Genomic DNA, 23,276 nt, shown 5'->3' on the forward strand with positions numbered 1-23,276 from the left:
TGACTGAGGGAGAGAAGGATGGTACCCTGACCATCCCGGCTTCCCCGGCACCTCTCTATACACTCACTCCAACTCAGGCCCACCCTCCGAGTGACTGCCCCCGCCCCGTGCGCGCTGTCCCGTCCAGCGCCCAGAGCCCTGCGTCCTGCGTCCAGCGTCCTGCGCCCCGCGTCCAGCGTCCTGCGGTGAGTGTGAGCGGGCTGTACGCGGACCCCGGGCTGCGTGGACAGCTCCGGGCAGGGAGGGGCGTGAACCGAGGGCTCCTCCTCCTCCTCCCCCCACCCTAGGCTGGCCCTGGGCCCCCCACCCTCCTCACCCCCTGCAGCTTCGAGGGGAGGGCGGGAAGGGGAGGAGGCTGGGTTGGGCTAGGCTGGGGGTGGGGAGGTGGGGGGAAGAAGTCGGGGGTGGGGGGGTGCCGATGTTGCAGCTGCTCAGGGCCGCAGCCGAAGCCACCGCCTTTGTTGCGGCCCTGCCCGCCCGCAGCGGCAGCGGCAGCGGCAGCCGCCGCCCCTGGGTCGCAGGTGCATCGGAGGCGGAGGTCGGGGCATGATCCCTGGGAGGAGGCCCGCGGGAGAGCGGGGCCATGGGGGAGCCCGGCCCGGGCCCGAGGCCCGAGGAGTGGGGAGGAAGGGGACAAGATGGCTGGAGAGCCCCAAGCGGGCAGCCGCGGCGCGGTAAGAACGGAAGGATGGGCCCCGGGAACCAGGAGAGGCACCCCCCCCCTCGTGCCTCCTCTGCCACCCTTACCAACTCTCGACCCACTCATCCACCCTCCTGTCCAAACAAATATGTATCTACCCATCCATCCATCCATTCATCCACCCACCGGCCTTGCTGCATTGCGTTGCATTTCCTTCCTTCCGTTTCTTTTAGACGCCCCCTTAGAATAAGTTGCTTTCTTATCCCATCCTGGACACTCCCCTTCCCCACGCAGAAATATTATAGTAGCTCACTTTTATATAGTGCACTGTACCTGTGTAAATCTCACTTGACCCTGCCACCGCCCTGGGAGATCTGTGCTGCTATTCTCATTTTATGGATGGAGAAACTGAGGCCAAGAGAGGCTGAGGGACTTATGTAGATTTTCAGAGGTGAGATTTGAACTCAGGTCTTCCCCATTTGGAGTCCAGTGCTAATTGTGGGTCAACTTCTCTAAAAGAATCCAATCCATTTTAATTGGTCTGCAGCTTTTAAAAGAATATATATGCCTGTTAAGGCCATAGATTCGGTCTTAAAAGGCTTTGTGCAGACCTCACTTAAGACTTTTGAAGCCCCCACAGTTGGACAGAGAAATGGAAAGGATATACAGGATATCTCAAAATTGCATTAAGACTTTTAGAATACTACCCCGTGTGTCCTTCCACTTTTCTTGCACAGTCATGAGGTCTGGCTTAGAGAGAGCAGATTTCCCCAGTCCCCTCTGAATAAACTGAGTTAATTGTGGTATAACTTATGTTAGAATAGGAAAAGGGCAAGATCTGATGGCAGAGGACCTATTTGCTATTTGTGTGACCTTGGGCAAGGTATTTTAAATTTCTGGGCTTCAGTGTTCTTTGTAAAATGAGGGGATTGGAATAAATGAGATCTAAAATGACTTCTCACTCTCATCTGTGATCCTGTGAGCCACTACCCCTCTCCATCCCCCACTGGAATTCTATGTATCACCTGGTATTTAGAATACCAGCTTCCTGGTTTGCTAAGTCCCTCTCCCTCCAGAGCCTGGTTCCTCTTAAAAGCAGAGGCGGCCTGGGTTTGAATCTCAAACTCACTGTGTAATCAGTAACAAGGTTTTGAATTTTTCTGAGCCTCAAAATCAAGGGAGGTTAGACTAGGAGAATTAAGGGTTTTTTCCCCCTCTGAATCCTATGATCCTGTCTGCTACAGAGGAGTTGGTTTACTATTGAATCACCCCTCCTGTCCCAGGCCACAGAATGGAACTCCCTTTTGTGGACAGCTCATGCTGAAATTGAGCACAGCCCTGGATCTTTCTGAAATGAATCTTCTTCCTAGACATGGAGTCCACTGCCTTCCCTCTCCCTTTTCCCCTGAAAGAAGAGGAAGAAGAAGAAGAAATTCAAACCAAGGAAATAGAGGATGGACCCATGGATATGCAGAGAGTGAGGATCTGTGCAGAGGGCGGTTGGGTAAGTAATAAGATCTTGGGAGCCATTCCCTAGAGGGGATTCTATTTGGCTTGAAAATCAGGCTTATTTTGACTCTTACCGGTATTTAATGAGTAAATATTTCCCTCCCCCCAAAATTATTGGACTTTTCCTATCCCTTCTCTCATCATTCTGAAAGCAATAATATTACAATTTTTCTTACAGATCTTTTGTAGTTGTGAAGAAACTCCCCTTCAACAAAATGTTTGCTTTACTTGTGATTGAGACTCAGCAGTTCTTTGGGATTTCTGTGTACTGCAGAATGTATTCTATTTATGTGACATACCAATAGAGTTTGGGAGAGTCTTATGAATGTAGCTCCTTCGTAGTTATTTTCTCAATGACGAGGAGAGAAACAAACATACATCTATGACAAAGAGGTTCCCACAGCTCCCTTGACCTTTGTTTTCCTGTATTGTGGCTGTCACATCACAAGCACATTTGTTGAATGGCAGTTTCTGTGATCAGGTCTTTGTGACTGGACATGAGGTGGCCATTCATTCAACAAGCCTCTGCTAAACTCTCCCCTATACGAAACCCTCGGAGTGATAGGGAAACAAGATGGGAGCTTATAATCTGGGAGAGCTAATCATTCGTTAGAAAAATACCCACGCCCCTAAGGACTTAGTGGGCTGTGAACAGTCCATAAAAGAGAGAACTAGGTCTCCAGGTTATTGTTTTAAGTTGGGATACCCCTCCCCCCAAAGTTCATTCATTCCTCATCTCTCTCTTTAAGTGGACTAAAAGGGGGACCAAGTATGCAAATACTATAAATAGATAGGACGGGGGTTGATGAGTGAGAAGTATGAGATGATTTAAAGGGGACCAGCTGGTACCTCTCCACACCTGCCTAAAGCAATAATTCCTAATGATTGACTGAAATTATCATTTGTCAGTTGGGGAAAAATACTAAAGGACCCTGTCCAAAATGCAAATGGAGAATTTGGAAAGTCTGACACATTTAAATCAGAAAACCTCATTAACACTTTGGTATGGATTTGCTAGTTCCTTGGCAGAGAACCAGACCCAAGGGGATGGAGCAAAAGATAAATCCTGGAGGAAAAGGAAGGAAAGTCTGAGGCAATAGGGCATTTGGCTGGTGTGGAGAGACTGGAGCAATGGCACAGAGAAACTGGCCAGCCTCAGTTTCCTCATGTATGAAATGAGGAGTTTAGACTAGGAGCTTTCACTCTATAATCCTGTAGGATTCTGGGCAGCCAGAGAACACCATGAATGTGCCTGGGCTGGGGGTAGAGTGAGGTGGGGGCAAACCTGAGAGGTGAGAGTAGGGAAGCTAGAGGGATTTTGAAATCATCTTCATCTTACCCAGAGCAGCAAATTACTGCTATTCCCATCCTTCATGATTCTTGATTTAATTACATTTCCCTTCAGACACAAAGGCACTAACATGGAGTGTCTTTTCTCCAAAGACTGAAGTTTTGGATGGGTAGAAAGGCAGTTTAGAGAGGCATCCATTCTGGTTCCTATTATTTATTTATTACTGGCTCCTGGGAACCATAGGGACTACCTAAATCCCATAGCATATGACTGATGCTAGAAGAGCAATAAAGGAAATGAACTGTTGGCCCTCTGGTAACACCTGTTTTTCATTGACTGAACAAAAGAGCTATACTTCAAATTGACCCAGATTTGGAGAGCGGCATGGTGGGACAGTTCTGAGGGATGCACCAAACTTAACTCCTCTGCTGTGTACCAGGAGTCCCTGTTCAATTTTCACTAAATTTTAAAAATTGAGCAGATAACTATCCCACCTGAGCAGCAGACTATGGACACGGAGCTTCAAGTGTTAGAAACAAATAAAACTTAGACCGAAGTTAAAGCGGCATGTTTTAAATGATTTAATGCCTCATTATTTCATGCCTTGGAAATCAGACGTAAATGGGAAACAGTTTGCATAAGTGACTATAATTGATATTATTGTTTACATAGTTATTTAGTTTTTACAGATCTCTCATGATCCTGGGTGTCTAGAAACAGCAAGGCCTGGGTTCAGCTCTGGCCTCAGTCACTTCCTAGCTGTGTGACCCTGGCAAGTCATTAACCACCCTTGCCTGGCCCTCACCACCCTTTAGCCTTGGAACAGATAGTATCAATTCTAAGACAGAAGATAAAGATTAAAAAAAGTAGAGATCCATTGTACATCTCCCCAAGGGCTCTTTGTTCTTTCTCTTCCTCCTGGCACCCACCACTGTTGGTCTGAGGTATTCTTTGCCTAAGGGCAGCTAGGCAGTACAATGGATAGAGAGCCTAGGCCTGGAGTCAGAAAGATTTGAATTCTGATTTGGCCTCTGACACTTACTAGTTCTGTGACTCTAGGCAAGTCACTTTTTTACCTGATTTGTCTTAGTTTCTTCATCTGTAAAATGAGCTGGAGAAGGAAATGGGAAACCACTTCAGTATCTTTCCCAAGAAAACCCCAAATGGGATCATGAAGAGCTGAACACAACTGAACAAATAGACCTTGCTCTTCCTGCCCTGAATTCTCCATCCCCTCTTCTAGCTTGAAACACCTTAGGGATCCCTGAGCAGGAGATCTATTCATTCTCTGTCCCCAAACCCCCTCTGGGAAGGACTGATCCCAAAGATCCTGAAAACAGATCATCTCTGTTTTGACTCTGTGCTGTTTGATATTTTTTTAATCAATAATTTAGAGTAATAGTAATGCTTGACAGTTCTGCAGGTGCCACAAAGCTGGGGAATACCTAATGTACTGGGTAACTGAATTGGGGTGCAAAAAGAGAGCTTGACAGTGTAGAATATTGATCCAAATCTAAGAGAAATTATATAAAGATAAATGAAAAAATAAAAGTAAAAAAACTTACAGGAGTTCCAAAAAAAAATAACATACAGAAATGCAAGCTATCCCAAAAGTCTTAGTGTGATTTTAAGCCATTAAAGCTTAAATTTTCATTCATTAATTGGGTAAAAGCACTCAAGGCCTCTCAAAATGCAAATAAGTTCTTTGGAAGGCCTGACACACTTAAATCCTAAAACCCCATTAAAGTTTAAAATGACTAGGATTTTTAGGATGCCCTGTGTATGATAAAAGACATGACTACAGGCAGTAGGCCATCTGAAAAAAGATATTGTAGTTTTAGGGAACTGAAAGGTTAGTATTAGTCAACAGCACATTATGGAACCCCCAAAAACATAAGTATAAGGAGTAAGGAGTTTGTGGTCCTACTGTTTCAATCATGTATGCCCTGGTCCAGTTATATCTGAAATATTGTGTTGAGTTCAGGGTACCCCACTTAGGAAGGAGCAATCATAAGGTAGAAAGTTTCCAAAGGAAAGCATCTAAGATGGTTCCTGAAGAAAGTTCATGACATAGAATAATCAACCTAAAGCCCCAGGGAAGTTTAATCTAGAAAAAAAGGAAGACTTAAGGCAGTGAGACACCTGGTTGCTGTCTTCAAGTATCTGAAGGGCTGTCTATAAAAGAGGGGTTAGGTTGGTTCAATTTAATTGATTTAGACCTATGTTCAAATCTAGCCCTAGACATTTATTAGATATGTGGCCTTGGGTAAGTCAGTTAACCCTGTTTGCCCTCAGGTTCCTCATCTATAAAGTGACCTGAAAAAGGAAATGACAAACTACTCTAGTGCCAAGAAAACCCTAAAAATGGAGTCACTGAGTCAGACACGACTGAAACAACTGAACAACAATAAAATGTGGTTTAAAAAAAACAAAATGGTGGAAGTTGACAACAGACATTTTAGATTAACTGTCAAATAGAACCACTTAGCAATTAAGAATTTACCCTAAATTGGCCCACATTGGAGGTCTTCACAAGCAAAGGAAGAATGACCGATTTTTATCAGGATTGTTGTGGAACAGGTTCATTTTTCATATATAGATTGGATTAAATGGCTGTTGAGCTTCCTTCCAATCCTGAAAGTCTGTAGTTCTATGAACCTGGGGTGACAACTATCTGAGAAGAGAAAAGAAGTACAAGTGAACAGTAAGAATAGTTTAGGTTCCCAGCATCTGGAAGTTTTGGAATGATGGAAAAGATACGAGTTAAGAGTGACCATTCCCATGCTCGGTCAGGCTCTGAAAGAAAAAAAAAGGGATTTGGTGGAAAGGAGCCAGCGAAGCAGACCAACCAACTACTAGAATGGCCCTAAAGAAGAGATGAGAAGGGATCTCTTTTACCCCTCTTAGCAGAGATGGTCTATGGGCGTGTGAAAATGCATATAAGATTTTTCCATTTGTAAATCAGTTTAGCTAAACTGTTATCTTATTTTTTGATGTAGAGAGTTATCCTCTGAGAGGGATAGAACAGGGAGAGATAGATTGTAAGGGATATAAAACAAACAAAAATAAATTTCAGAAAATTAAAAATAAAAGACTTCAAAAGCAAGATGTTATTAGAGAAAAGGCTTAAGATGCAAAGAGAAAATTCATTGATGAGAAATCAGATGGTTACTTTACAAATAACCATTACATCAGGCTAAGGTTTTGGTTAAAGGAGGACAGGAAGAAAGACAGCATCTCTACATTATATATCTGAAAGGAGGGCCCTCCCCCCTTTTACCCACCCCCCAAAAAAGGCTAGGTGCTAAGGAAACTTCCATGACTTCAAAATTGGTATACCACTGGCCCCTTTTGTCCTTTGGCTACACAGATAACCATTAGAGGTCATGTTAGCCTAAAGGGAATAATGCTTTGGAAATCGGTTTCTGAGCTGCTGAACTCTTCTTTGAGAGCATCATGTATATTGTTTTAAGACCCTCGCATCTAGTCCTCTATTAAAAAAAAAAAAAAAAGGAAGAGATGACACCATCCCAGCCACCAGCCCTCATCACATCTTCAGTTCATTCAGTTTCATTCAGTCCAGCAATTATTAAGCACCTACTCCTTGTATTAAAATAATGTGCTCTGGTACTTATTATTTGTAAAAAAATCCATTAACATCTCTGGGTCTCAGTTTCTGAACTTCTGTTAGATCATAAGCTCTTTGAGAGCAGGGGCTATTTTTTGCCTCCTTTTGAATTGCATAGTGCCTGGCACATAGTAGATACTTAATAAATGTTTATTGATTTGACTGGAAGTGGGGTAGACTAGATGGCTCTTGGGATGTCTTGAAGCTGATTCAGATCCCCTGACCCTACAATAGGTCCCAGTTTTAATCTTCTATGACTTTGGGTGTGGTGTAGCTGTTCTAGGTGCTGACATCACCTATTAAGGATACCCATAGCAACCCATTTATTTCAGGCCTTGGCTTCAAGACCAAAGATGGGTCAGACAACATTAGAACTACCTATGTGAGGGCAGAAACAATGGGGGTGACTCGGGACGGGGAAAAAAGCACCACATGGTATTGTATGAATGAGAGGAAGAAGAGGGAGGTTTTGTTAATAGATCTAAATGCCTACCCAGAGAGCAATTTTTCCCACCTAGAATTCCATTTATTCTTACTGCTGCCTAGTCACTAAGAGCACATAGGTATCTCGTAATCGCTTAGCTCCAAAGCCACATACATTCGGTTTCCCCACAGGCAGGTCTACTAGAACTCGATTACAGAAGAGAAAGGAGCTACAATAAAGAAGACAGTTATTAGTTATTGATTCAGAAGCAGGGGTAGTAGAATCAGAAAAGTGAATTAAAGAGATGTCAGGGAGGCCAAAAAGTCTTTTTTTTTTTTTTTTTTTTTTTCCGAGGGGCCTATTACTGGTCAATTTTCACCAGCTGAGTCATTCTAGGAGTCATTGAGGGTACTTGCTTCAGTCTTTGGGAAGGTATATACATATATAGACACAAATACACACACACACATATTTTAAGGTAATGCAAAAATATTGCTTTAAATTAGAAATGTGATAAAAGCAAAGCACTTTATTTCTTGAGTGTTTAGAAATTTAGAACATTTACTTTCTCAAAAAGAATCACATTTCTTTTTTTTCAAAGTTCATGTTTATAATTTAAAGATATTGTGAGTATATAATACATAGAGAGCCATCCTCTAAGTCAGGAATTTCTGGTTTCAAATCCTGTCTGGGACACATATTTTACCTTTCAGTGCCTCAGACAAGTCCAAGATTATAAGTTGCTGGAAAAGATATAAAACCGACCAGTAGAATCACAAGTTCAGAAAAATAAGTCCAAGATGGAGAAGTGTCTTTTGTAAGGACTGCTGGAAAGGAAATGACTGAGTACCCAAGTCCTCTTAACTCCAAAACTGATGCTCCTTAGACTACCTTATTCGCATCAATATGGATTTCTGCCCTTTAGATTCCTTTGTAGCCATTTGGTGTGTGATATAGTCCAGAAAAATATAAGTGACTTCTGTGTAAATGGAATTAGTTCATCCTCATTCATTGTTAAGACTAGCCATCAGAAATAATGTCACCCCACCCAACATAGAATTAAGTGGGGAGGGGGAGGTCTTTTACCCACATGTGACAATAAGTAACAAATCAAAAACAAGGGACTGCCCTTTGGGCGGTCCAAAACAGTGCTGAGGCTACCATTTGTCTACTTGAAATTGGAGGTGGATGCAGGAAGTGACTGCCTCCAGAAATGCCAAGGGAGGAGAAAGGAAGTCAGACTAACTTACCCACGTGACAATTCAGAGGGAAGCAATCTAAGGTCTCACCAGAGATCCTTCAACACCAAGTTCAAAGCCCCAACTGCCTCCACAGGAAGTTTTCATCATATTTAAAAGATAGCATCTTTCATCACTTTTTTTTTCAACACTTCCTCCTTTAAAGGTGTGGGTTAAAATGGGAAACCCTGATAACACAATATAAAACACATATTTAATCAAGCAAACAGATTCCCAAATTGGTCATATCCAAAAATGTGTGGCGGTCTGCTAGGAGGTGGGTTGGATTCTTCATTAGCTATCCTCTGGGATCATGGTGGTTCATTGCATTGATCAGAGTTTTTCATAGTTGTCTGTTTTTACTGTGCATTGTAACATGATTTATTCATCTGGTTCAGCTCTCTTCACTCTGCACCAGTTCATTTCCACCTTCCCAAGTTTCTCTTAAAACCATCCTCTTCTCTGTTTCTTAAATCAGGAAGACCTGAATTCAAATTTGGCCTCAGACACTTACTAGATATATGATTTTGGACAAATCACTTAACTTCTGTTTGCTTTAAGTTTCCTCATCCATAAAAATAGGGATAATAATAGCAATTAGACCCCAGGGTTGTTGCAAGGATCACTTCAGATAATAGTGGTAGAGCACTTAGCACAGTGCTTTTGTTATTATTAACTGTCGTCATTATTATTACAGCACAATATTCCATTATATGTATGTACCATAAATTGTCCATCCATTCCACAGCTGATGGGAACCCACCCTGCACTTTCTAGTTACTCGCCACCACAAAGAGAGCTCTTATAAATATTTTTGTATATATTGATTCTTTTTCTGTGTTCTCTTACGGGGTTAGACCTACTAGTGATATCCCCATTTTGTTCCTATATCACAGTTTAATAACTTTTGGGGCATAGTTCCAAATAGCTTTCAGAATGGATGGGCTCACAACAACAGTGCATCAACATGTCTGTTTTCCCCCAGCTCCTCTAAGTGTTTTCATTTTGATGGGTGTGAGGGAGAATTTCATAGTTTGTCTAATCTGTATTTCTCTATTTGTGATTTGGAGCTTTTTTAAAAATGTGGCTCTAGATAGTTAGAGTTTCTTTTCTAGGAGACTGCTTGTTCATAGCCTTTAAACATTCATCAATTGGACAAAAATAAAATGCTTTATTAAGCACCTCTTTACTAGATTGGATTGGCTTGAACTGGATATGCTTGCTAAAGTAGGAGAAAAAAAATATCCTTGAGTGGTCAGCCACCTGGTAATGAACGTCAGCCTTTAGCTGGGCTGTTTGTCTTAACAACAGACACAATGCTGTTCAGGCCTGTTCTTGAATCCTTTCAAGTTTAAGATCATGCCAGAGCTTGTACTCCACTTGAATAATCCAAGGTCACCTCCATACCATGATGAGACATCAAAGGAGGACCTGACTGTACCAGCATAACATTTTACCTTGCTGTGTTGATATATACATATTATTTGGAGTTCTTTTTTTTCCATTGAGCATTAATTCATATAGACTTTTACATATTTCTTTCTGGGCCTCACATTTGGCATTCATAGTGGCCATATAATATTTCACCACCATAACTTAGTCCGGGTATATAATGAGCTTTTCAATATAGTATAGTTAGTAAACATTTATTAAAAGTTTAGTGTGTACTAGGCATTGTGCTAAGTGCACTGGGGATGAAGAGCAGAAAACAGCTCCTGCTCTCAAGGGGCTTTTAAATAGCTATGTATAAACACAATATATACAGGATAAATTGGAGATCATCAGCAGAAGGAAGGTAATAGATTTAAGGGCTTCCTGTGGAAGGTAGAATTTTTGATGAGGCTTAAAGTCAGGAAGCAGAGATGAGGAGAGTCTTGGGCAAGGAATAGGCAAAAGTCCTGTGTCACTGGATCATACTGTACATAAGGGAGTGTAAGAAGACTGGGAAGGTGGAGGAGGGAGAAAACCTTTGAAAGTCAAACAGGATTTTATAAATTGATCCTAGAGGTGAAAGGGAACCCCTGGAGTTATTGAGTTGGGGGAGGGGTGACATGATCAGACTTGTGCTTTAGGAAAATTACTTTAGTGGCTGAATGAAGGCTGGATTGGAATGGAAGAAGACTTGAGGCAAGCAGACCCACCAGCAGGCTATTGCAATAGTCCAGGTTCAGAAGTGGTGAGTTCCTGTTACCAGAATGATGACAGTGTCAGAGGAGAGAAAGGGGGCATATCCAAGAGATGAGCAAAGGTGAAATTGACCAGAGATGCTGAGGAGGTGAAATCAAAGAGAGATATTGACAAAACATGGTATAGAAGTGACATTGACGGGAGATGACACAAGGGTGAAATGGACAAGACTTGGTAAGACCTTGGATCTTGAAAGGTTTGGAGCTATTGAGCAGTCCAGGATAAGGGCTAGGTTGTGAGCCTGAGGATCTTGGAGTATAGTGATACCTACAACAGTAGTAGAGAAGTTAGGACGAGAGATGCAAAGATCCTGAGAGTAATAGAAAGAACACTGGCATTTGAAGCCTGAAGACCTATTCAAATATAAGTCCTGAATCCAGGACTTAACGAGAAAATAATTTGGTATTGGCTTCTATTTTTTCAACTGTGAAATGAAGCAATTGGACCAGATAATCAGTCAACAAGTGCCTACTATGTACAGGATATGGTACTATTTGCCAAGAATACAAATATAAAAATTAGGGGGCAGCTGGGTGCAAATGGAAGGAAGCTAGTTTGCTTCTTTATACAAATCTACAGTGTATAGAGAGCCAAGGCTGGAGACAGGAGGTTCTGGGTTTAATTGTGGCCTCAGATGCTTCCTAGCTGGGTGGGTGACCCTGAACAAGCCACTTAACCCCATTGCTTAGAGCCCTTACTGCTCTTCTGCCTTGGAACTAAAACACAGTATTGATTCTAAGATGGGAGGTAAGGGTTTTTTAAAAGAAAAAGTTTCACCTTTCTAAGAGCTTACATATTCTTGCTGGGTGGGGATAGGGGAAATACAGATAACAAAGGGAGAGAGAGAGAGAATATCATGTGTATATGTGTGTGTGTACACTAAACACATTGTGATTTGAAATGAAGGGGATCAGGAAAGGGCTCCTGAAAGAGAGGATACTTGAGCTGAGTCTTGAAGGGTACTAGAGATTCCAAAAGGTTGCCATGAGGAGGGAAGAGTATTCCAGGAATAGAGGGACAGCCCATACAAAGACCCAAAGTCAGCTGGTGGAATGCTACATATAGGAAGCAGAGAGCAGTCAGTCATTTTGTCTGGGGTGTAGAGAATATGTGAGGGGGGGAGCAGACTGAAATGAGACTGGACACCATGATTTGGAAGTGCTTTACATATCTAATAGAAGAGTTTTGTATCCCAAGGGGCAACAGGGAGTCATTGAAACCTCTGGAGCTGGGGAGTGGCCCTATTATGCTTTAGAACATTCAGTTTTGGCAGCTCAGTGGCTGAAGGATGGTATGTGGGTGTTTGGTGAGAACTGGAGCATGTTAGAGACTAGATGTAGGGAATTCACTTAGGAAGCTTTCAAGAGGGGAATGCTGTTCCTTAGGTGATTGGGGTGTGGGAAAAGAGAAGGGAAGAGGTCCTCTCCAAGTCCTTTTAACTGTTCAAACAGCCTGTGATTCTAGTAGGACTCTGAAGCCCAGGAGGGGAAAAAAATCAGTAGAAGAAAGTACATATTTTAGTTATGAGGTGATTCATAAGCAAGAATGGGGTGGAGTTGGGAGCCAGAAATGTTGGCTGCCAGGCTGCTGTTTTAAAAAGGACTTTCCATTCAAGGGCCCTAAGAAGGTGGAGAAGTTAGAAAGCATAGAGGGAAGCCTGGAAGCAGCCACATTCTGCTGTAGTAAAGAGAATTTCCTTGGGGCTTTCTCCCATGCAAATAGAAGGAAGCTAGTTTGCCTCTTTATACAAATCCACAAATTTGACTTGGTTTTAAACACATATCTTTCCTATGCAGAACTGCTTCCTCTTTACCCTCTTCTGATTTTTTTTTCTCCTCCATAGAGTAGAAAAACCCTATTTAAAGCTTGGGGGAGGGAGATTGTAGGGTTGGGTCCCCCCCCACCTTAAACATCTCTGGTTGGCTTTGTGACATCTGCCTAAAAACAAGAGCTAATGCCCTTAGAAAAAGAGAAGCTCTCTGTCACAAAAACCACCGGGCTTTCCAGTCCAGAGATGGAGACAGCATGTCCTATTTGCAAATCAAATCTACCCTCAGGGAGAGTGGCTGTCTACTGGGAGAAGGAAGGCCAGTGTTGGATTGGACAGTCTTACAAGAAATATTCTAATAAAACCTATCTTCAGCTGCATTTTATGGCTTTCTGCTTCTGGAACGGGGAGGGGGGGGGGGACATTCTGAGGGACTGGCTCACTCAGAAAGAGCCAGGACAAGGCATTTGTGGGCCCTAAGCAAGGTTTGAAAATCGACCCCTGAGTGCAATTTGAGCCTTCCCTGTAACACATGACTTGGCTTATCACAAAATAAATACCTAGGAGCCATGGAGAGGGGATTTTTCCAGCATTCATGAATAGCATTAATCAGTGCCCCATTGCTGTGCCCCCTCCCTACACAGCTGCCTACTTTGTCTGCTCTTATTCTCAGCCCTGCCCTAGGTCCAGTGTTACCCATTGTGCTCCACTGCTTAGGAGATTTCTTGCATGGGGATGTTACTTCCACTTGCCTCATTCCCCATTTTCCCTTTGACCATTTCTTCCAGCACCACCACTTCTCTTGAAATGTCTCTCAAGGTACCAGACACCTTCTGCAAGTTGTTTAATTTCACTGGGCCTCTGTTTCTCCATCTATAAAAATGTGGGGTTGAATTAAATTCCCTCAGAATCCCTTCCATGTATAAACCCTATGATCCAAAACCCTAGAAAAAGTCATTTACAGTTAACAGCTCCTACTTCCACTGAAACTGCTCAGCTGATAATTCCTTCATTGCCATATCCAGGCTCTTCTTGGTCCCTTTCCTTCCTTGACCTCTCTACAACATTTCATGCCATTTGACCACCCATTTTTTTCTTCTCTTGAAGAAGATTCCATGGCAATGTTTAGTTCTAGTTCCTTACTTACTTTTTTAGACCTCTCCAGACTTTCCTGTCCTGGTTCTACTTCCATCCCCTCGATCCAAGTGTCTCCCACAAGAATTTTGGGGCCTTTTCAATCAAACAACATATATTAAGCACCTACTATGTGCTAAGTGTTGGGGATATAAAAAAAGAGCCCAAAGACAGCCTTTGTCTAATGAGAGGAGTGACAGTGTGCAAACAGATCTCTACAAAGCAAGCTATATGCAGGAGAAATAGAAAATAATTAGCAAGGAAGCCCAGGAATTAAGAGAAATTGGGGTAGGCTTCCTGTACACAGTAGGATTTTAGTTGGGACTTAAAGAAAGCCAGAAAAGTCGCTCCATATTCTCTCTTTTGGTGATTTATGCTTTTGTGGGTTAAATTATCACCTCTGTGTAGATGACTGGCTGATACATCTGTGTTTACTACCTGTATAACCTTAGGTAAGTCAGATAACTGCCACAGGCTTCATTTTTCTCAGCTACAAAATGAGGAGATTGGACTAAATGGATTTGGAAGACCTTTCTCCATCAGTGATCCTGTGTATATATATCTAGATCCAGTATTTTACTTCTCTCTGCTTGGTTGATATCACCATCTAACTTCCTAACATTTCAAATTCAATTTATTCAAAAGTGAACTCCTTGGGGGCAGCTGAGTGGCTCAGTGGATTGAGAGCCAGGCCTAGAGACCCCAGGTCCTAGGTTCAAATCTGGCCTCAGACACTTCCCAGCTGTGTGACCCTGGGCAGGTCACTTGACTCCCCTCCCCCCTCCCCCCCATTGCCTAGCCCCACCATTCTTCTGCCTTAGAGGTAATACACAGTATTAACTCCAAGATGATGGTAAAGGTTTGAAAAAGCAGTGAACTCTTTATCTTCTCCCTAAACTTGTCCCTCCTCTCACCTTAACTATTTCTGTTCATAATCCTTAGTAACCTGGCCCCTTGCCAGCTTTCCATTCTTTTTATACATTAATCCCTTCCCCATACTCTGAGATCCAGTGACATGGCTCCTTGCTTGTCCTCTATTAAGGCACGCCCTGGGCGTTTTCATTGACTTACCCCCAGATCTGAAACTCTCCCTCCTTATATCTGCCTCCTGGCTTCCTTCACAGCTAAAGTCCCACTTTATACAAGCGCCTTTTCCCAGCCCTCCTTAATGTCTTCCCTCTGAGATTATTTCCAGTTTGTTCTGTATATATTTTCTTTGTTACATAGTTGTTTTTCATGCTGTTTCCACATTAGGCTATGATCTCCTTAAGAATATGGACTGATTTTTGTTTCATTTTGCTTTTCTCTGTGTCCCCAGTAATTAGAAAAGGCCTGGCACATAGTAGGTACTTAATAAATACTTGTGGACTTGAGCTGTGTCTCTAGCTCTTCTCTCCTTGGCATCTGTAACCTCTAATCCCATCTGAGTATTGTTGGTTCTATATAACATTTCTTTTCTGTCTCCCCTTTGCTAAGCCACCCCACCAAGGTGACTAATGGATCTTGACCAGTCTCTTCACCTCCAATCTCCTCTCTCTAGTCAATCCTTCACAAATCCCTTCATGCACAGGTTTGATGAAACAACCATATATTAATTTTGAATATATTTTGTGTATGTTTATATATATATATGTGCATATATATATACATGTTATCTCCCCCAATAGAATGGATGCTCATTGAGGCTCGGGGTTATTTCATTTTTGCCTTTGTTTCTCATGCATAACATAGTTCTTAGCTTAAAATCAATTGTACAAAAAATCAAGCCATCTCCCAATTGATAAATGGGCAAGGGACATGAATAGGCAATTCTCAGATAAAGAAATCAAAACTATCAGTTAGCACATGAGAAAGTGTTCTAAATCTCTAATAATTAGAGAAATACAAATCAAAACAACTCTGAATCTGGCCTCAGGCACTTACCAGCTGTGTGACCCTGGGCAAGTCACTTGACCCCCATTGCCCACCCTTACCACTCTTCCACCTATGAGCCAATACACAGAAGTTAAGGGTTTTTAAAAAAGTAAAAAAACAAAAAACAAAAAACAAAAAACTTGAGGTATCACCTCACACCTAGCAGATTGGCTAAAATGACAACATGGGGGAGAGTAATGAATGTTGGAGGGGATATGGCAAAATTGGGACATTAATGCATTGCGGGTGAAATTGTGAACTGATCCAACCATTCTGGATGGCAATTTGGAACTATGCTCAAAGGGCTTTAAAAGACTATCTGCCTTTTGATCCAGCCATAGCACACCTTGGTTTATACCCCAAAGAGATAATAAGGAAAAAGACTTGTACAAAAATATTCATAGCTGCACTTTTTGTGGTGGCAAAAAAGTGGAAAATGAGAGAATGTCCTTTGATTGGGGAATGGCTGAACAAATTGTAGTAGTTGTTGGTGATGGAATACTATTGTGCTCAAAGGAATAATAAAGTGGAGGAATTTCATGTGAACTGGAAAGACCTCCAGGAATTGATGCAGAGTAAAAAGAGCAGAGCCAGAAGAACATTGTACACAGAGACTGATACACTGTGGTAAAATCGAACATAATGGATTTCTCTATTAGCAGCAATGCAAAGGATCTAGAGCAAGGCTGAGGGATTTATGAGAAAGAAAACTAACCACATTCAGAGGAAGAACTGTGGGAGGAGAAACACAGAAGAAAAACAACTGCTCGAACACATGGGCTGATGGGGATATTATTATTGGGGATGTAGACACTAAACAATAACTCTAGTCCAACTATCAATAATATGGAATTAGGTCTTGATCAATGATACATGTTTAAAACCTAGTGGAATTACTTGTCGGCTAAGGGGTGGGTGGGTTAGGAGGGTTTGGGAGAGAGGGAAAGAACATGAAATATGTAACTAGGGGAAAATAATCAAAATTAAAATTAAAAAAGTTAAAAAAAAACATAGTTCTTAGCTTAGAGTTGATGCTAAATAATTGACTTAATCAATTGGCTCACACTCTCGTCCTGAAACCTTCAATAGCTCCCTGTTGCCAGAAAAATAAAATAAAAACACCTCATCTTGGAATTTTAGGTCCTCTATATTCAGATTTCAACCAAACAGGACTAGTACCTCTTTTCTAATTCCATCATCCCATCTCCTGCCTGCAGAAGCCATTTCCAGTGCCTGAAATGCACTGCCCTCTTATTCTTAGCTCTGTAAAAGCCATTTCCCAAAGGCCTCTTGCTCCATAATGCCTTTCTGGTTCCTCTAGCTGAGTTCTCTTCCTTCTCACATTTTCTTAGAGCACTCTGTAACACATATTTTGTATTATACCTGCTTTTATGTGTCTGCCATATTTTCTCAATAACCTATAAATTCCTTTGCAACAGGAATTGTATGATTTTTTTTTTTTACATTGTTTTATCACCAGGCACCAACAAAGTCCCCTGCCATGTTGTAAATACCTAATAGATGTTTATTGGATTGAATCAAATCATTTGAAGCCTTTCTAATAAGCAAAACCAAAATTAACTTTTTTTAAAAAATCTTCATTCTTCTTTACCTCTCTTGTAACTTTTGATACTGTTGGTCTTCCCTCCTGAAAAGAGCAATGATTTTCACTTTTTTTTGTGACCTGTACCCCTTTGGCAGGCAATCTGGGGAACTCCTTTTTGGAATAATATATATATTTTTTTTTAATTTTAATTTTATTTTGAATATTTTCCCATAGTTACATTTTTCATTTTCTTCCCCTCTTCCCCAAAGCCCCCTAACCTGCCTGTGGCCGATACACAATTGCACTGGGTTTTAAATGTATCATTGATCAAGACCTAATTCCATATTATTGATAGTTGGAGTAGAGTTATCGTTTAGTGTCTACATCCCCAATAATATCCCCATCAGCCCATGTGCTCGAGCAGTTGTTTTTCTTCTGTGTTTCTCCTCCCACAGTTCTTCCTCTGAATGTGGCTGGTTTTCTTTCTCATAAGTCCCTCAGCCTTGCTCTGGATTCTTGCATTGCTACTAGAGAAGCCTGTTATGTTCGATTCTACCACAGTGTATCAGTCTCTGTGTATAATGTTCTCCTGGATCTGCTCCTTTCACTCTGCATCAATTCCTGGAGGTCATTCCAGTTCACATGGAATTCCTCCAGTTCATTACGGAATAATATTTTAAATGCATAAAATATGTGGGATGACAAAAGAAACCAATTCCATTGAAGCACAATAATCAAAATAAATTTTTTTAAGTTCACAGACTAGGGAAAGAACCTCTGAAGAGGTTCTTAGGGAAAGAATGCCTTTCAGAAACTAGTGGCATCTTACCCTACAACCTTAAGTCATCTTGTAAGTACCTCACAGACAAGGACAGTTACATTTTTGTCTTTTGGTTTCCCTAGCAGATCATATGATGACTTGTACCTCATAGGTTCTTAATTCCTGATAAAAGCTAGTTGAATTGAATTAAATTGAATCTTAGACTCCTTGAGGACTCTGCTCCAGCCAAACTGGTGTGCTGCCTAAACACAGACTCACTTTTATGTGAAAGTGTGTATGGTTGTGATCGTTTCCCTTTTTGTAGCATTTTCTTCACTCTTCTCATTGGATTCTCCCATCCTTTAAATATCAATTTGCTCCTCCAAGAATACTTACTTGATTTTTCCCAGTCTATAATGACTTAGCTATGACCTAGCTTTTTGTTTTAGTTTGGTTTTTTAATTTGTTTTTTCCATTCACCAAATTTATGGAACATCCACTATAGGCAGAGAAAAAAATCCCCATTAGGAGCTCTACCTGTGGTATATGAATTACACAAAAAAAGCACAATATAATTTGATGGGGAAAATCATTGATAACAGGGGTGGAAGGAGCATGGAAGACTTCACAGAGGACATATAACACATGAGTTGAATAATGAAGATCAAGTTAGAAAGAAAAAAGAATTCTTAAGAGTATGGAGAACATAATACGATACAGTAATACAAAGGTGGGAAAATAGAATTCAAAGTTTAGAGTGTCATAGCTTTTTTTTTTTTAACATTTATTAATATTCATTTTTAACATGGTTACATGATTCATGCTCCACCTTTCCCCTTCAATCCCCCCTCCTGCACCCCCCACCCACCCATGGCCGATGCGCATTTCCACTAGTTTTGTCATGTGTCCTTGATCAAGACCAATTTCCAAATTGTTGGTAGTTGCATTGGTGTGGTAGTTTCGAGTCCACACCCTCAATCATGTCCACCCCGATGTCATAGCTTTTTAAAAAAAATGTTAATGTACTTTTCACTTAATATTCTGTATTGTAATTGTTGTGATGGTATTCCTCTGCTGGACCTTAAGGTTCTTTAGGTCAGGAATCTTGTTTTATGTAAATTTTGTTTCTTTCCTGGTGCCAAAAAAGTTAAAATACATGTTCATATTGTATTGTCCTTATTTATATTATATGGACCATTTATATTTATATCGTATGGACCTTACTTTCTTCAATCGTAAATGAAGGGAGGAGTGGATAAGGTGTGGTAAATACAGGCTTGGGAAGTAGGAAACCTGGGTTTTAATTCCAGCCCTGTCCCCTGACTAGCCCTGTGATTTTGGGCAACTCACCTCATTAAATGAGGGGTTTGGACCAAATAATTCCTAAGGCTACTTCCAGCTCCAACATTTCATGATTCTGTAATTCCCAAGATCCATTCCAATTCAGTGATCCTTCATCATTGTCTTTTAGGTGTTGAGTAAAGGATGTCCTTTTTTTTTTTTTTTTTTTTTTTTTTTTTTTTTTTTCAGGTACCAGCCCTGTTTGATGAGGTGGCTATTTATTTCTCTGATGAGGAATGGGAAGTTTTAACCGAGCAACAAAAGGCACTCTACCGGGAGGTCATGAGAATGAATTATGAAACCGTATTGTCCCTGGGTAAAGATTTGTTTTCTTTTGTCTCCTAGAATTTCTGTGTCTTGAGGATTTTGAATATGTCAAGATAACTCTAGCCAAAACTTGGAATCTCTCCCAATTTCTTCTTTAAAATATTGGTGCTTAGAGAGTGCCACACAGCTTTCAGTCTCACCTCAGGATTTGGGTATTTGAACTCTGGGTATCCTTTTTGCAGAGAACATGAAAAATATGACATTGGATCAGATTCATGGTGCTTCTAGTCCTGTGGTCTATCCAGTTCACTGACATCAACTGTTGGAAGTGCATAATCTTCTATGATGTCAACTTCAAGGCTTGCATTGTACCCCAAAGTATCTTGCCTTCCATTGTTGATGTATTTTAGATCTACTTTCCATGAATTTATCTAGATTGGTTTGGAGTGATATCCTAACATTCCCATTAAACATATCAAATAAAAAACTTAATATATTTAATAAAATAATTATTTAATATAATAAAACCTCCCTTCTTTATGGCATTGCCAATGAGGATCAAATGAGATAAAGAAATACTTTATTGATGATGACTGATGAGAGGTATCAGTGCACTGTGGAATGACTAAAGAGCTAGCCACAAAGTTGGGAAGACTCTTCAAGCCATTCCCCTGACAAACTAGCTGTTGGACCTTGGACCCCTTAACCTCTCACTGTCTCCAGGCAACTCTTGGACCCTGAGTTGAAGAATGGTTAATAGGTTGCATTGGTAAAGGGAGTTTTCTCACTGGGATTTCCCTGTGCCAATAAAGCCACAGATTCAAGCCAAAAAAGAAAATTTATTAAAATTATCTTTTAAAAGGAGCACCTCAGTGTATTTGGATCTTGTTTCCCAAGATCTAGGTTCAGTTTACCCTCGGCAAATCATTTACGTCTTCTGAAGCCCCATTTTCTTTATCTGTAACATCTGAAATAATTGTGTACTCTACCTATGTCCCATGATTAGCAGGAAGAAAGTTGTTGTTGTTTAATAAAAGGAAAAGCATTTAGTAAATAAGGGGTATTATCAATGCTATCCATCTCTTCTAAATTCTGTTGCCATCTTGCCTTTTCCTAGTGATATCAACAACTCTTGCCCTTGCTGGCAAAGATCCTTAAATTCCCAACTAGAAAGTGCAATTTCCCTGTGGACATCTCCTTCAAGGGAACCTTAAACTTAACCCTCATTTTATTAAGCTGTGTAATTTCCCTTTCCACCTCTATATGTCCTAACAGTGAAGGTAAGGAAGTTTGTATTGCTGGGATGGGTGGATTTTAATTAAATCACAAGTTACTTTGACAGTATCCTATAATTGTAACTGAGTGTTTCCTGTTTTATTCCCTGTGAACAGAATTCCCATTTCCCAAGCCAGATGTGATCTCTCAGTTGGAAGTAGAGGAAGGGCCTTGGGTTCCTTACCCTCAGAACTCTGAGGAATGGAAACTCCAAGGAGGCTCCTTCACAGGTAAGAGAGTAAATCATTTCAGATCTGACCTTGGAGGAATGCATGCAGCTGAAATCATTATAGTTCAGGCACTAGGATTCATCATGGTAATGAGATTTTCATCAGTGTATGGTACCAGAATTCAGGGAAAGGTCTGGGTTTTGTTTGTTTGTTTGGGATAAACCAAGAAGGATGAAACAAACCTCTTAGGACTCTAGCCGGGTAAAGTTATTTGAATAAAATATCATGACTACCAAGATAGGCAGAATAACTTCATTGGCTCTTAAGGGATAGGAAACAAGACTTGAAATAATCCCAAATCATACCCAGACATTATATGCAGAATCTAGATAGTGTGAACAATGAATCCCTGAAGTAGTTACATGTATTTGAATTTATAGTATTCAGAGCTTTAATTATGTTAAATATGGTCAATGCTTCCAGCTCAGTAGAAATTTGTGGTGTAAATTGAGTGATGCAAAGCAGAAAAATTCTGAATGAATTGTACTGTGATCTGGCCATATCTAAGTGCTATAGAATTGGGTGGTGCAAGGAATAGAGTGCTAAACTTGGAGTCAGGAAGACCTGGGTTCAAATACCACTTTAATCACCTAACTTGTGACCTGAGACAAGTCTTTTCCCTTCTCTCCACTGCAATTTCCTTACCTTTAAAATGGGGACAATGATTGGGGATGCAGACTCGAAACAATCACTCTACTACAAGTATCAATAATATGGAAATAGGTCTTGATCAACGACAGGTAAAATCCGGTGGAATTGCTCATGGCTACAGGAGGAGGGTGGGAAGAGGGGAGGGACAGAACATGAATCATGGAACCAAGGAAAAATTGTCTTAATCAATTAAATAAAATTAAAAAAATAAAATGGGGACAATTGATCTCTCAGGGTTATTATGAGCATCAAATGAAAGCTTAGCAAACCTTAAAAGTATGATATAAATCTTCCCATCTTTCAGTCTCTTCCCTCAAATGTAAAATGGAAACAGTAATAACATCAGTCTTCCATGGTTTTTGTGAGGATCAAATGAGGTAAAATATGTAAAAAGCCTAGCAAACCTCAAAGTGCTCTATAAATGTTAGCTACTATTATTGACATATGTTGTACCTGGATTTTTTTTGTAGTGAGTTGCTATGAGTTTTAAGGTAGAAAAAGGGGTTTTGGGGTAAACACTAAAAGATTGGTCGCCAGGGGAAAAATCCCCAATTAAGGAATAACCTCAAGTCAAAATTGATTTTTATGGAAATTTATTTACAAAATATAGAAGAGAATGGAAGTAGAGAGATGAGAAGAGGGTTGAGTAAGAGATTTGTATTCAAGTCTGGGCTTTACTCTGGCAGGGCTCCAGAGGCCCAGCCAGAGCCTAAAAATCAATTAACAAGGGTTTTAGCCACAAGGGCTTCTCCCAATCAAGGGAGCCTCCCGGAGGCTAGTACCTCCTGGGAGGTTAAAAGGAGCCAGCCTTGTTCATTCACCACATATAGTTCTAAGAGAGAGATTTAAGAGCAGTCTCACCAAGGTCTCAGGGTCCCAAGTCCAGTGCTCCTCCACATCCAAGCAAGAACCAGAAGACCCAGCCTAGCTGACTGAGGTCTCTTTTTAAAGGGGCCCCTTTTGTGTCACTTCCTGTGACCTCCTCTTAGTTTATGTGTCCAATCACAACAGACTCTTTTCTTAGGACTGCCCATGAGGCAGTCAGTCAGTTCTGATTTGTTACTCTAGCACATGTGGATTACAGACCACCCAAAAATGGAGATGTTTTCACCTTTGGTGATTAAATCTAAAGATGGGCAGTGTAGATTTAATCTAATTATCACAGAGTTTAGAACTTTTTACTTTCCCAGGGTCATTCAGCATATTTTAATGGATGGACTGATACTGGGAGGAGGAATGGAACAAGCATTTTTTAAATGCCTACTATGTGCCAGGCACTCTTTATGAAGCCCTTTTTCAAATATTATCTCATTTCTAAGATTGGAGCCTAAATTTCCTGAACTGCTATCCTAAGCTCTTCCTACTAGGACACACTGGTTAATGTCCCCCAGAGAAAGGCTTCTGTCCATCAGAATATATAACTGTTGACTCTAGAGCCTTGACATTGCCATGAGAATACAGGTGCAGAACTAA

The 23,276-nt window shown here is 40.9% G+C and overlaps 1 protein-coding gene across 1 annotated transcript in view; it reads left to right on the forward strand.

Annotated features, from left to right (window-relative positions):
- Positions 1 to 444: 444 nt before the first annotated feature.
- Positions 445 to 23,276, forward strand: part of POGK (pogo transposable element derived with KRAB domain) — a 29,689-nt gene continuing 6,857 nt past the window's right edge. Inside the window, exons 1-4 of the mRNA XM_044676852.1 lie at positions 445 to 674; positions 2,011 to 2,144; positions 19,570 to 19,696; positions 21,039 to 21,152. Coding sequence (XP_044532787.1) covers positions 584 to 674; positions 2,011 to 2,144; positions 19,570 to 19,696; positions 21,039 to 21,152 — 466 coding nt within the window. The 5' untranslated portion in view covers positions 445 to 583. The remainder of the gene's footprint in view (positions 675 to 2,010; positions 2,145 to 19,569; positions 19,697 to 21,038; positions 21,153 to 23,276) is intronic.

The sequence above is a fragment of the Gracilinanus agilis genome, chromosome 4, assembly GCF_016433145.1.
Source record: "Gracilinanus agilis isolate LMUSP501 chromosome 4, AgileGrace, whole genome shotgun sequence".
NCBI lineage: Eukaryota > Metazoa > Chordata > Mammalia > Didelphimorphia > Didelphidae > Gracilinanus > Gracilinanus agilis.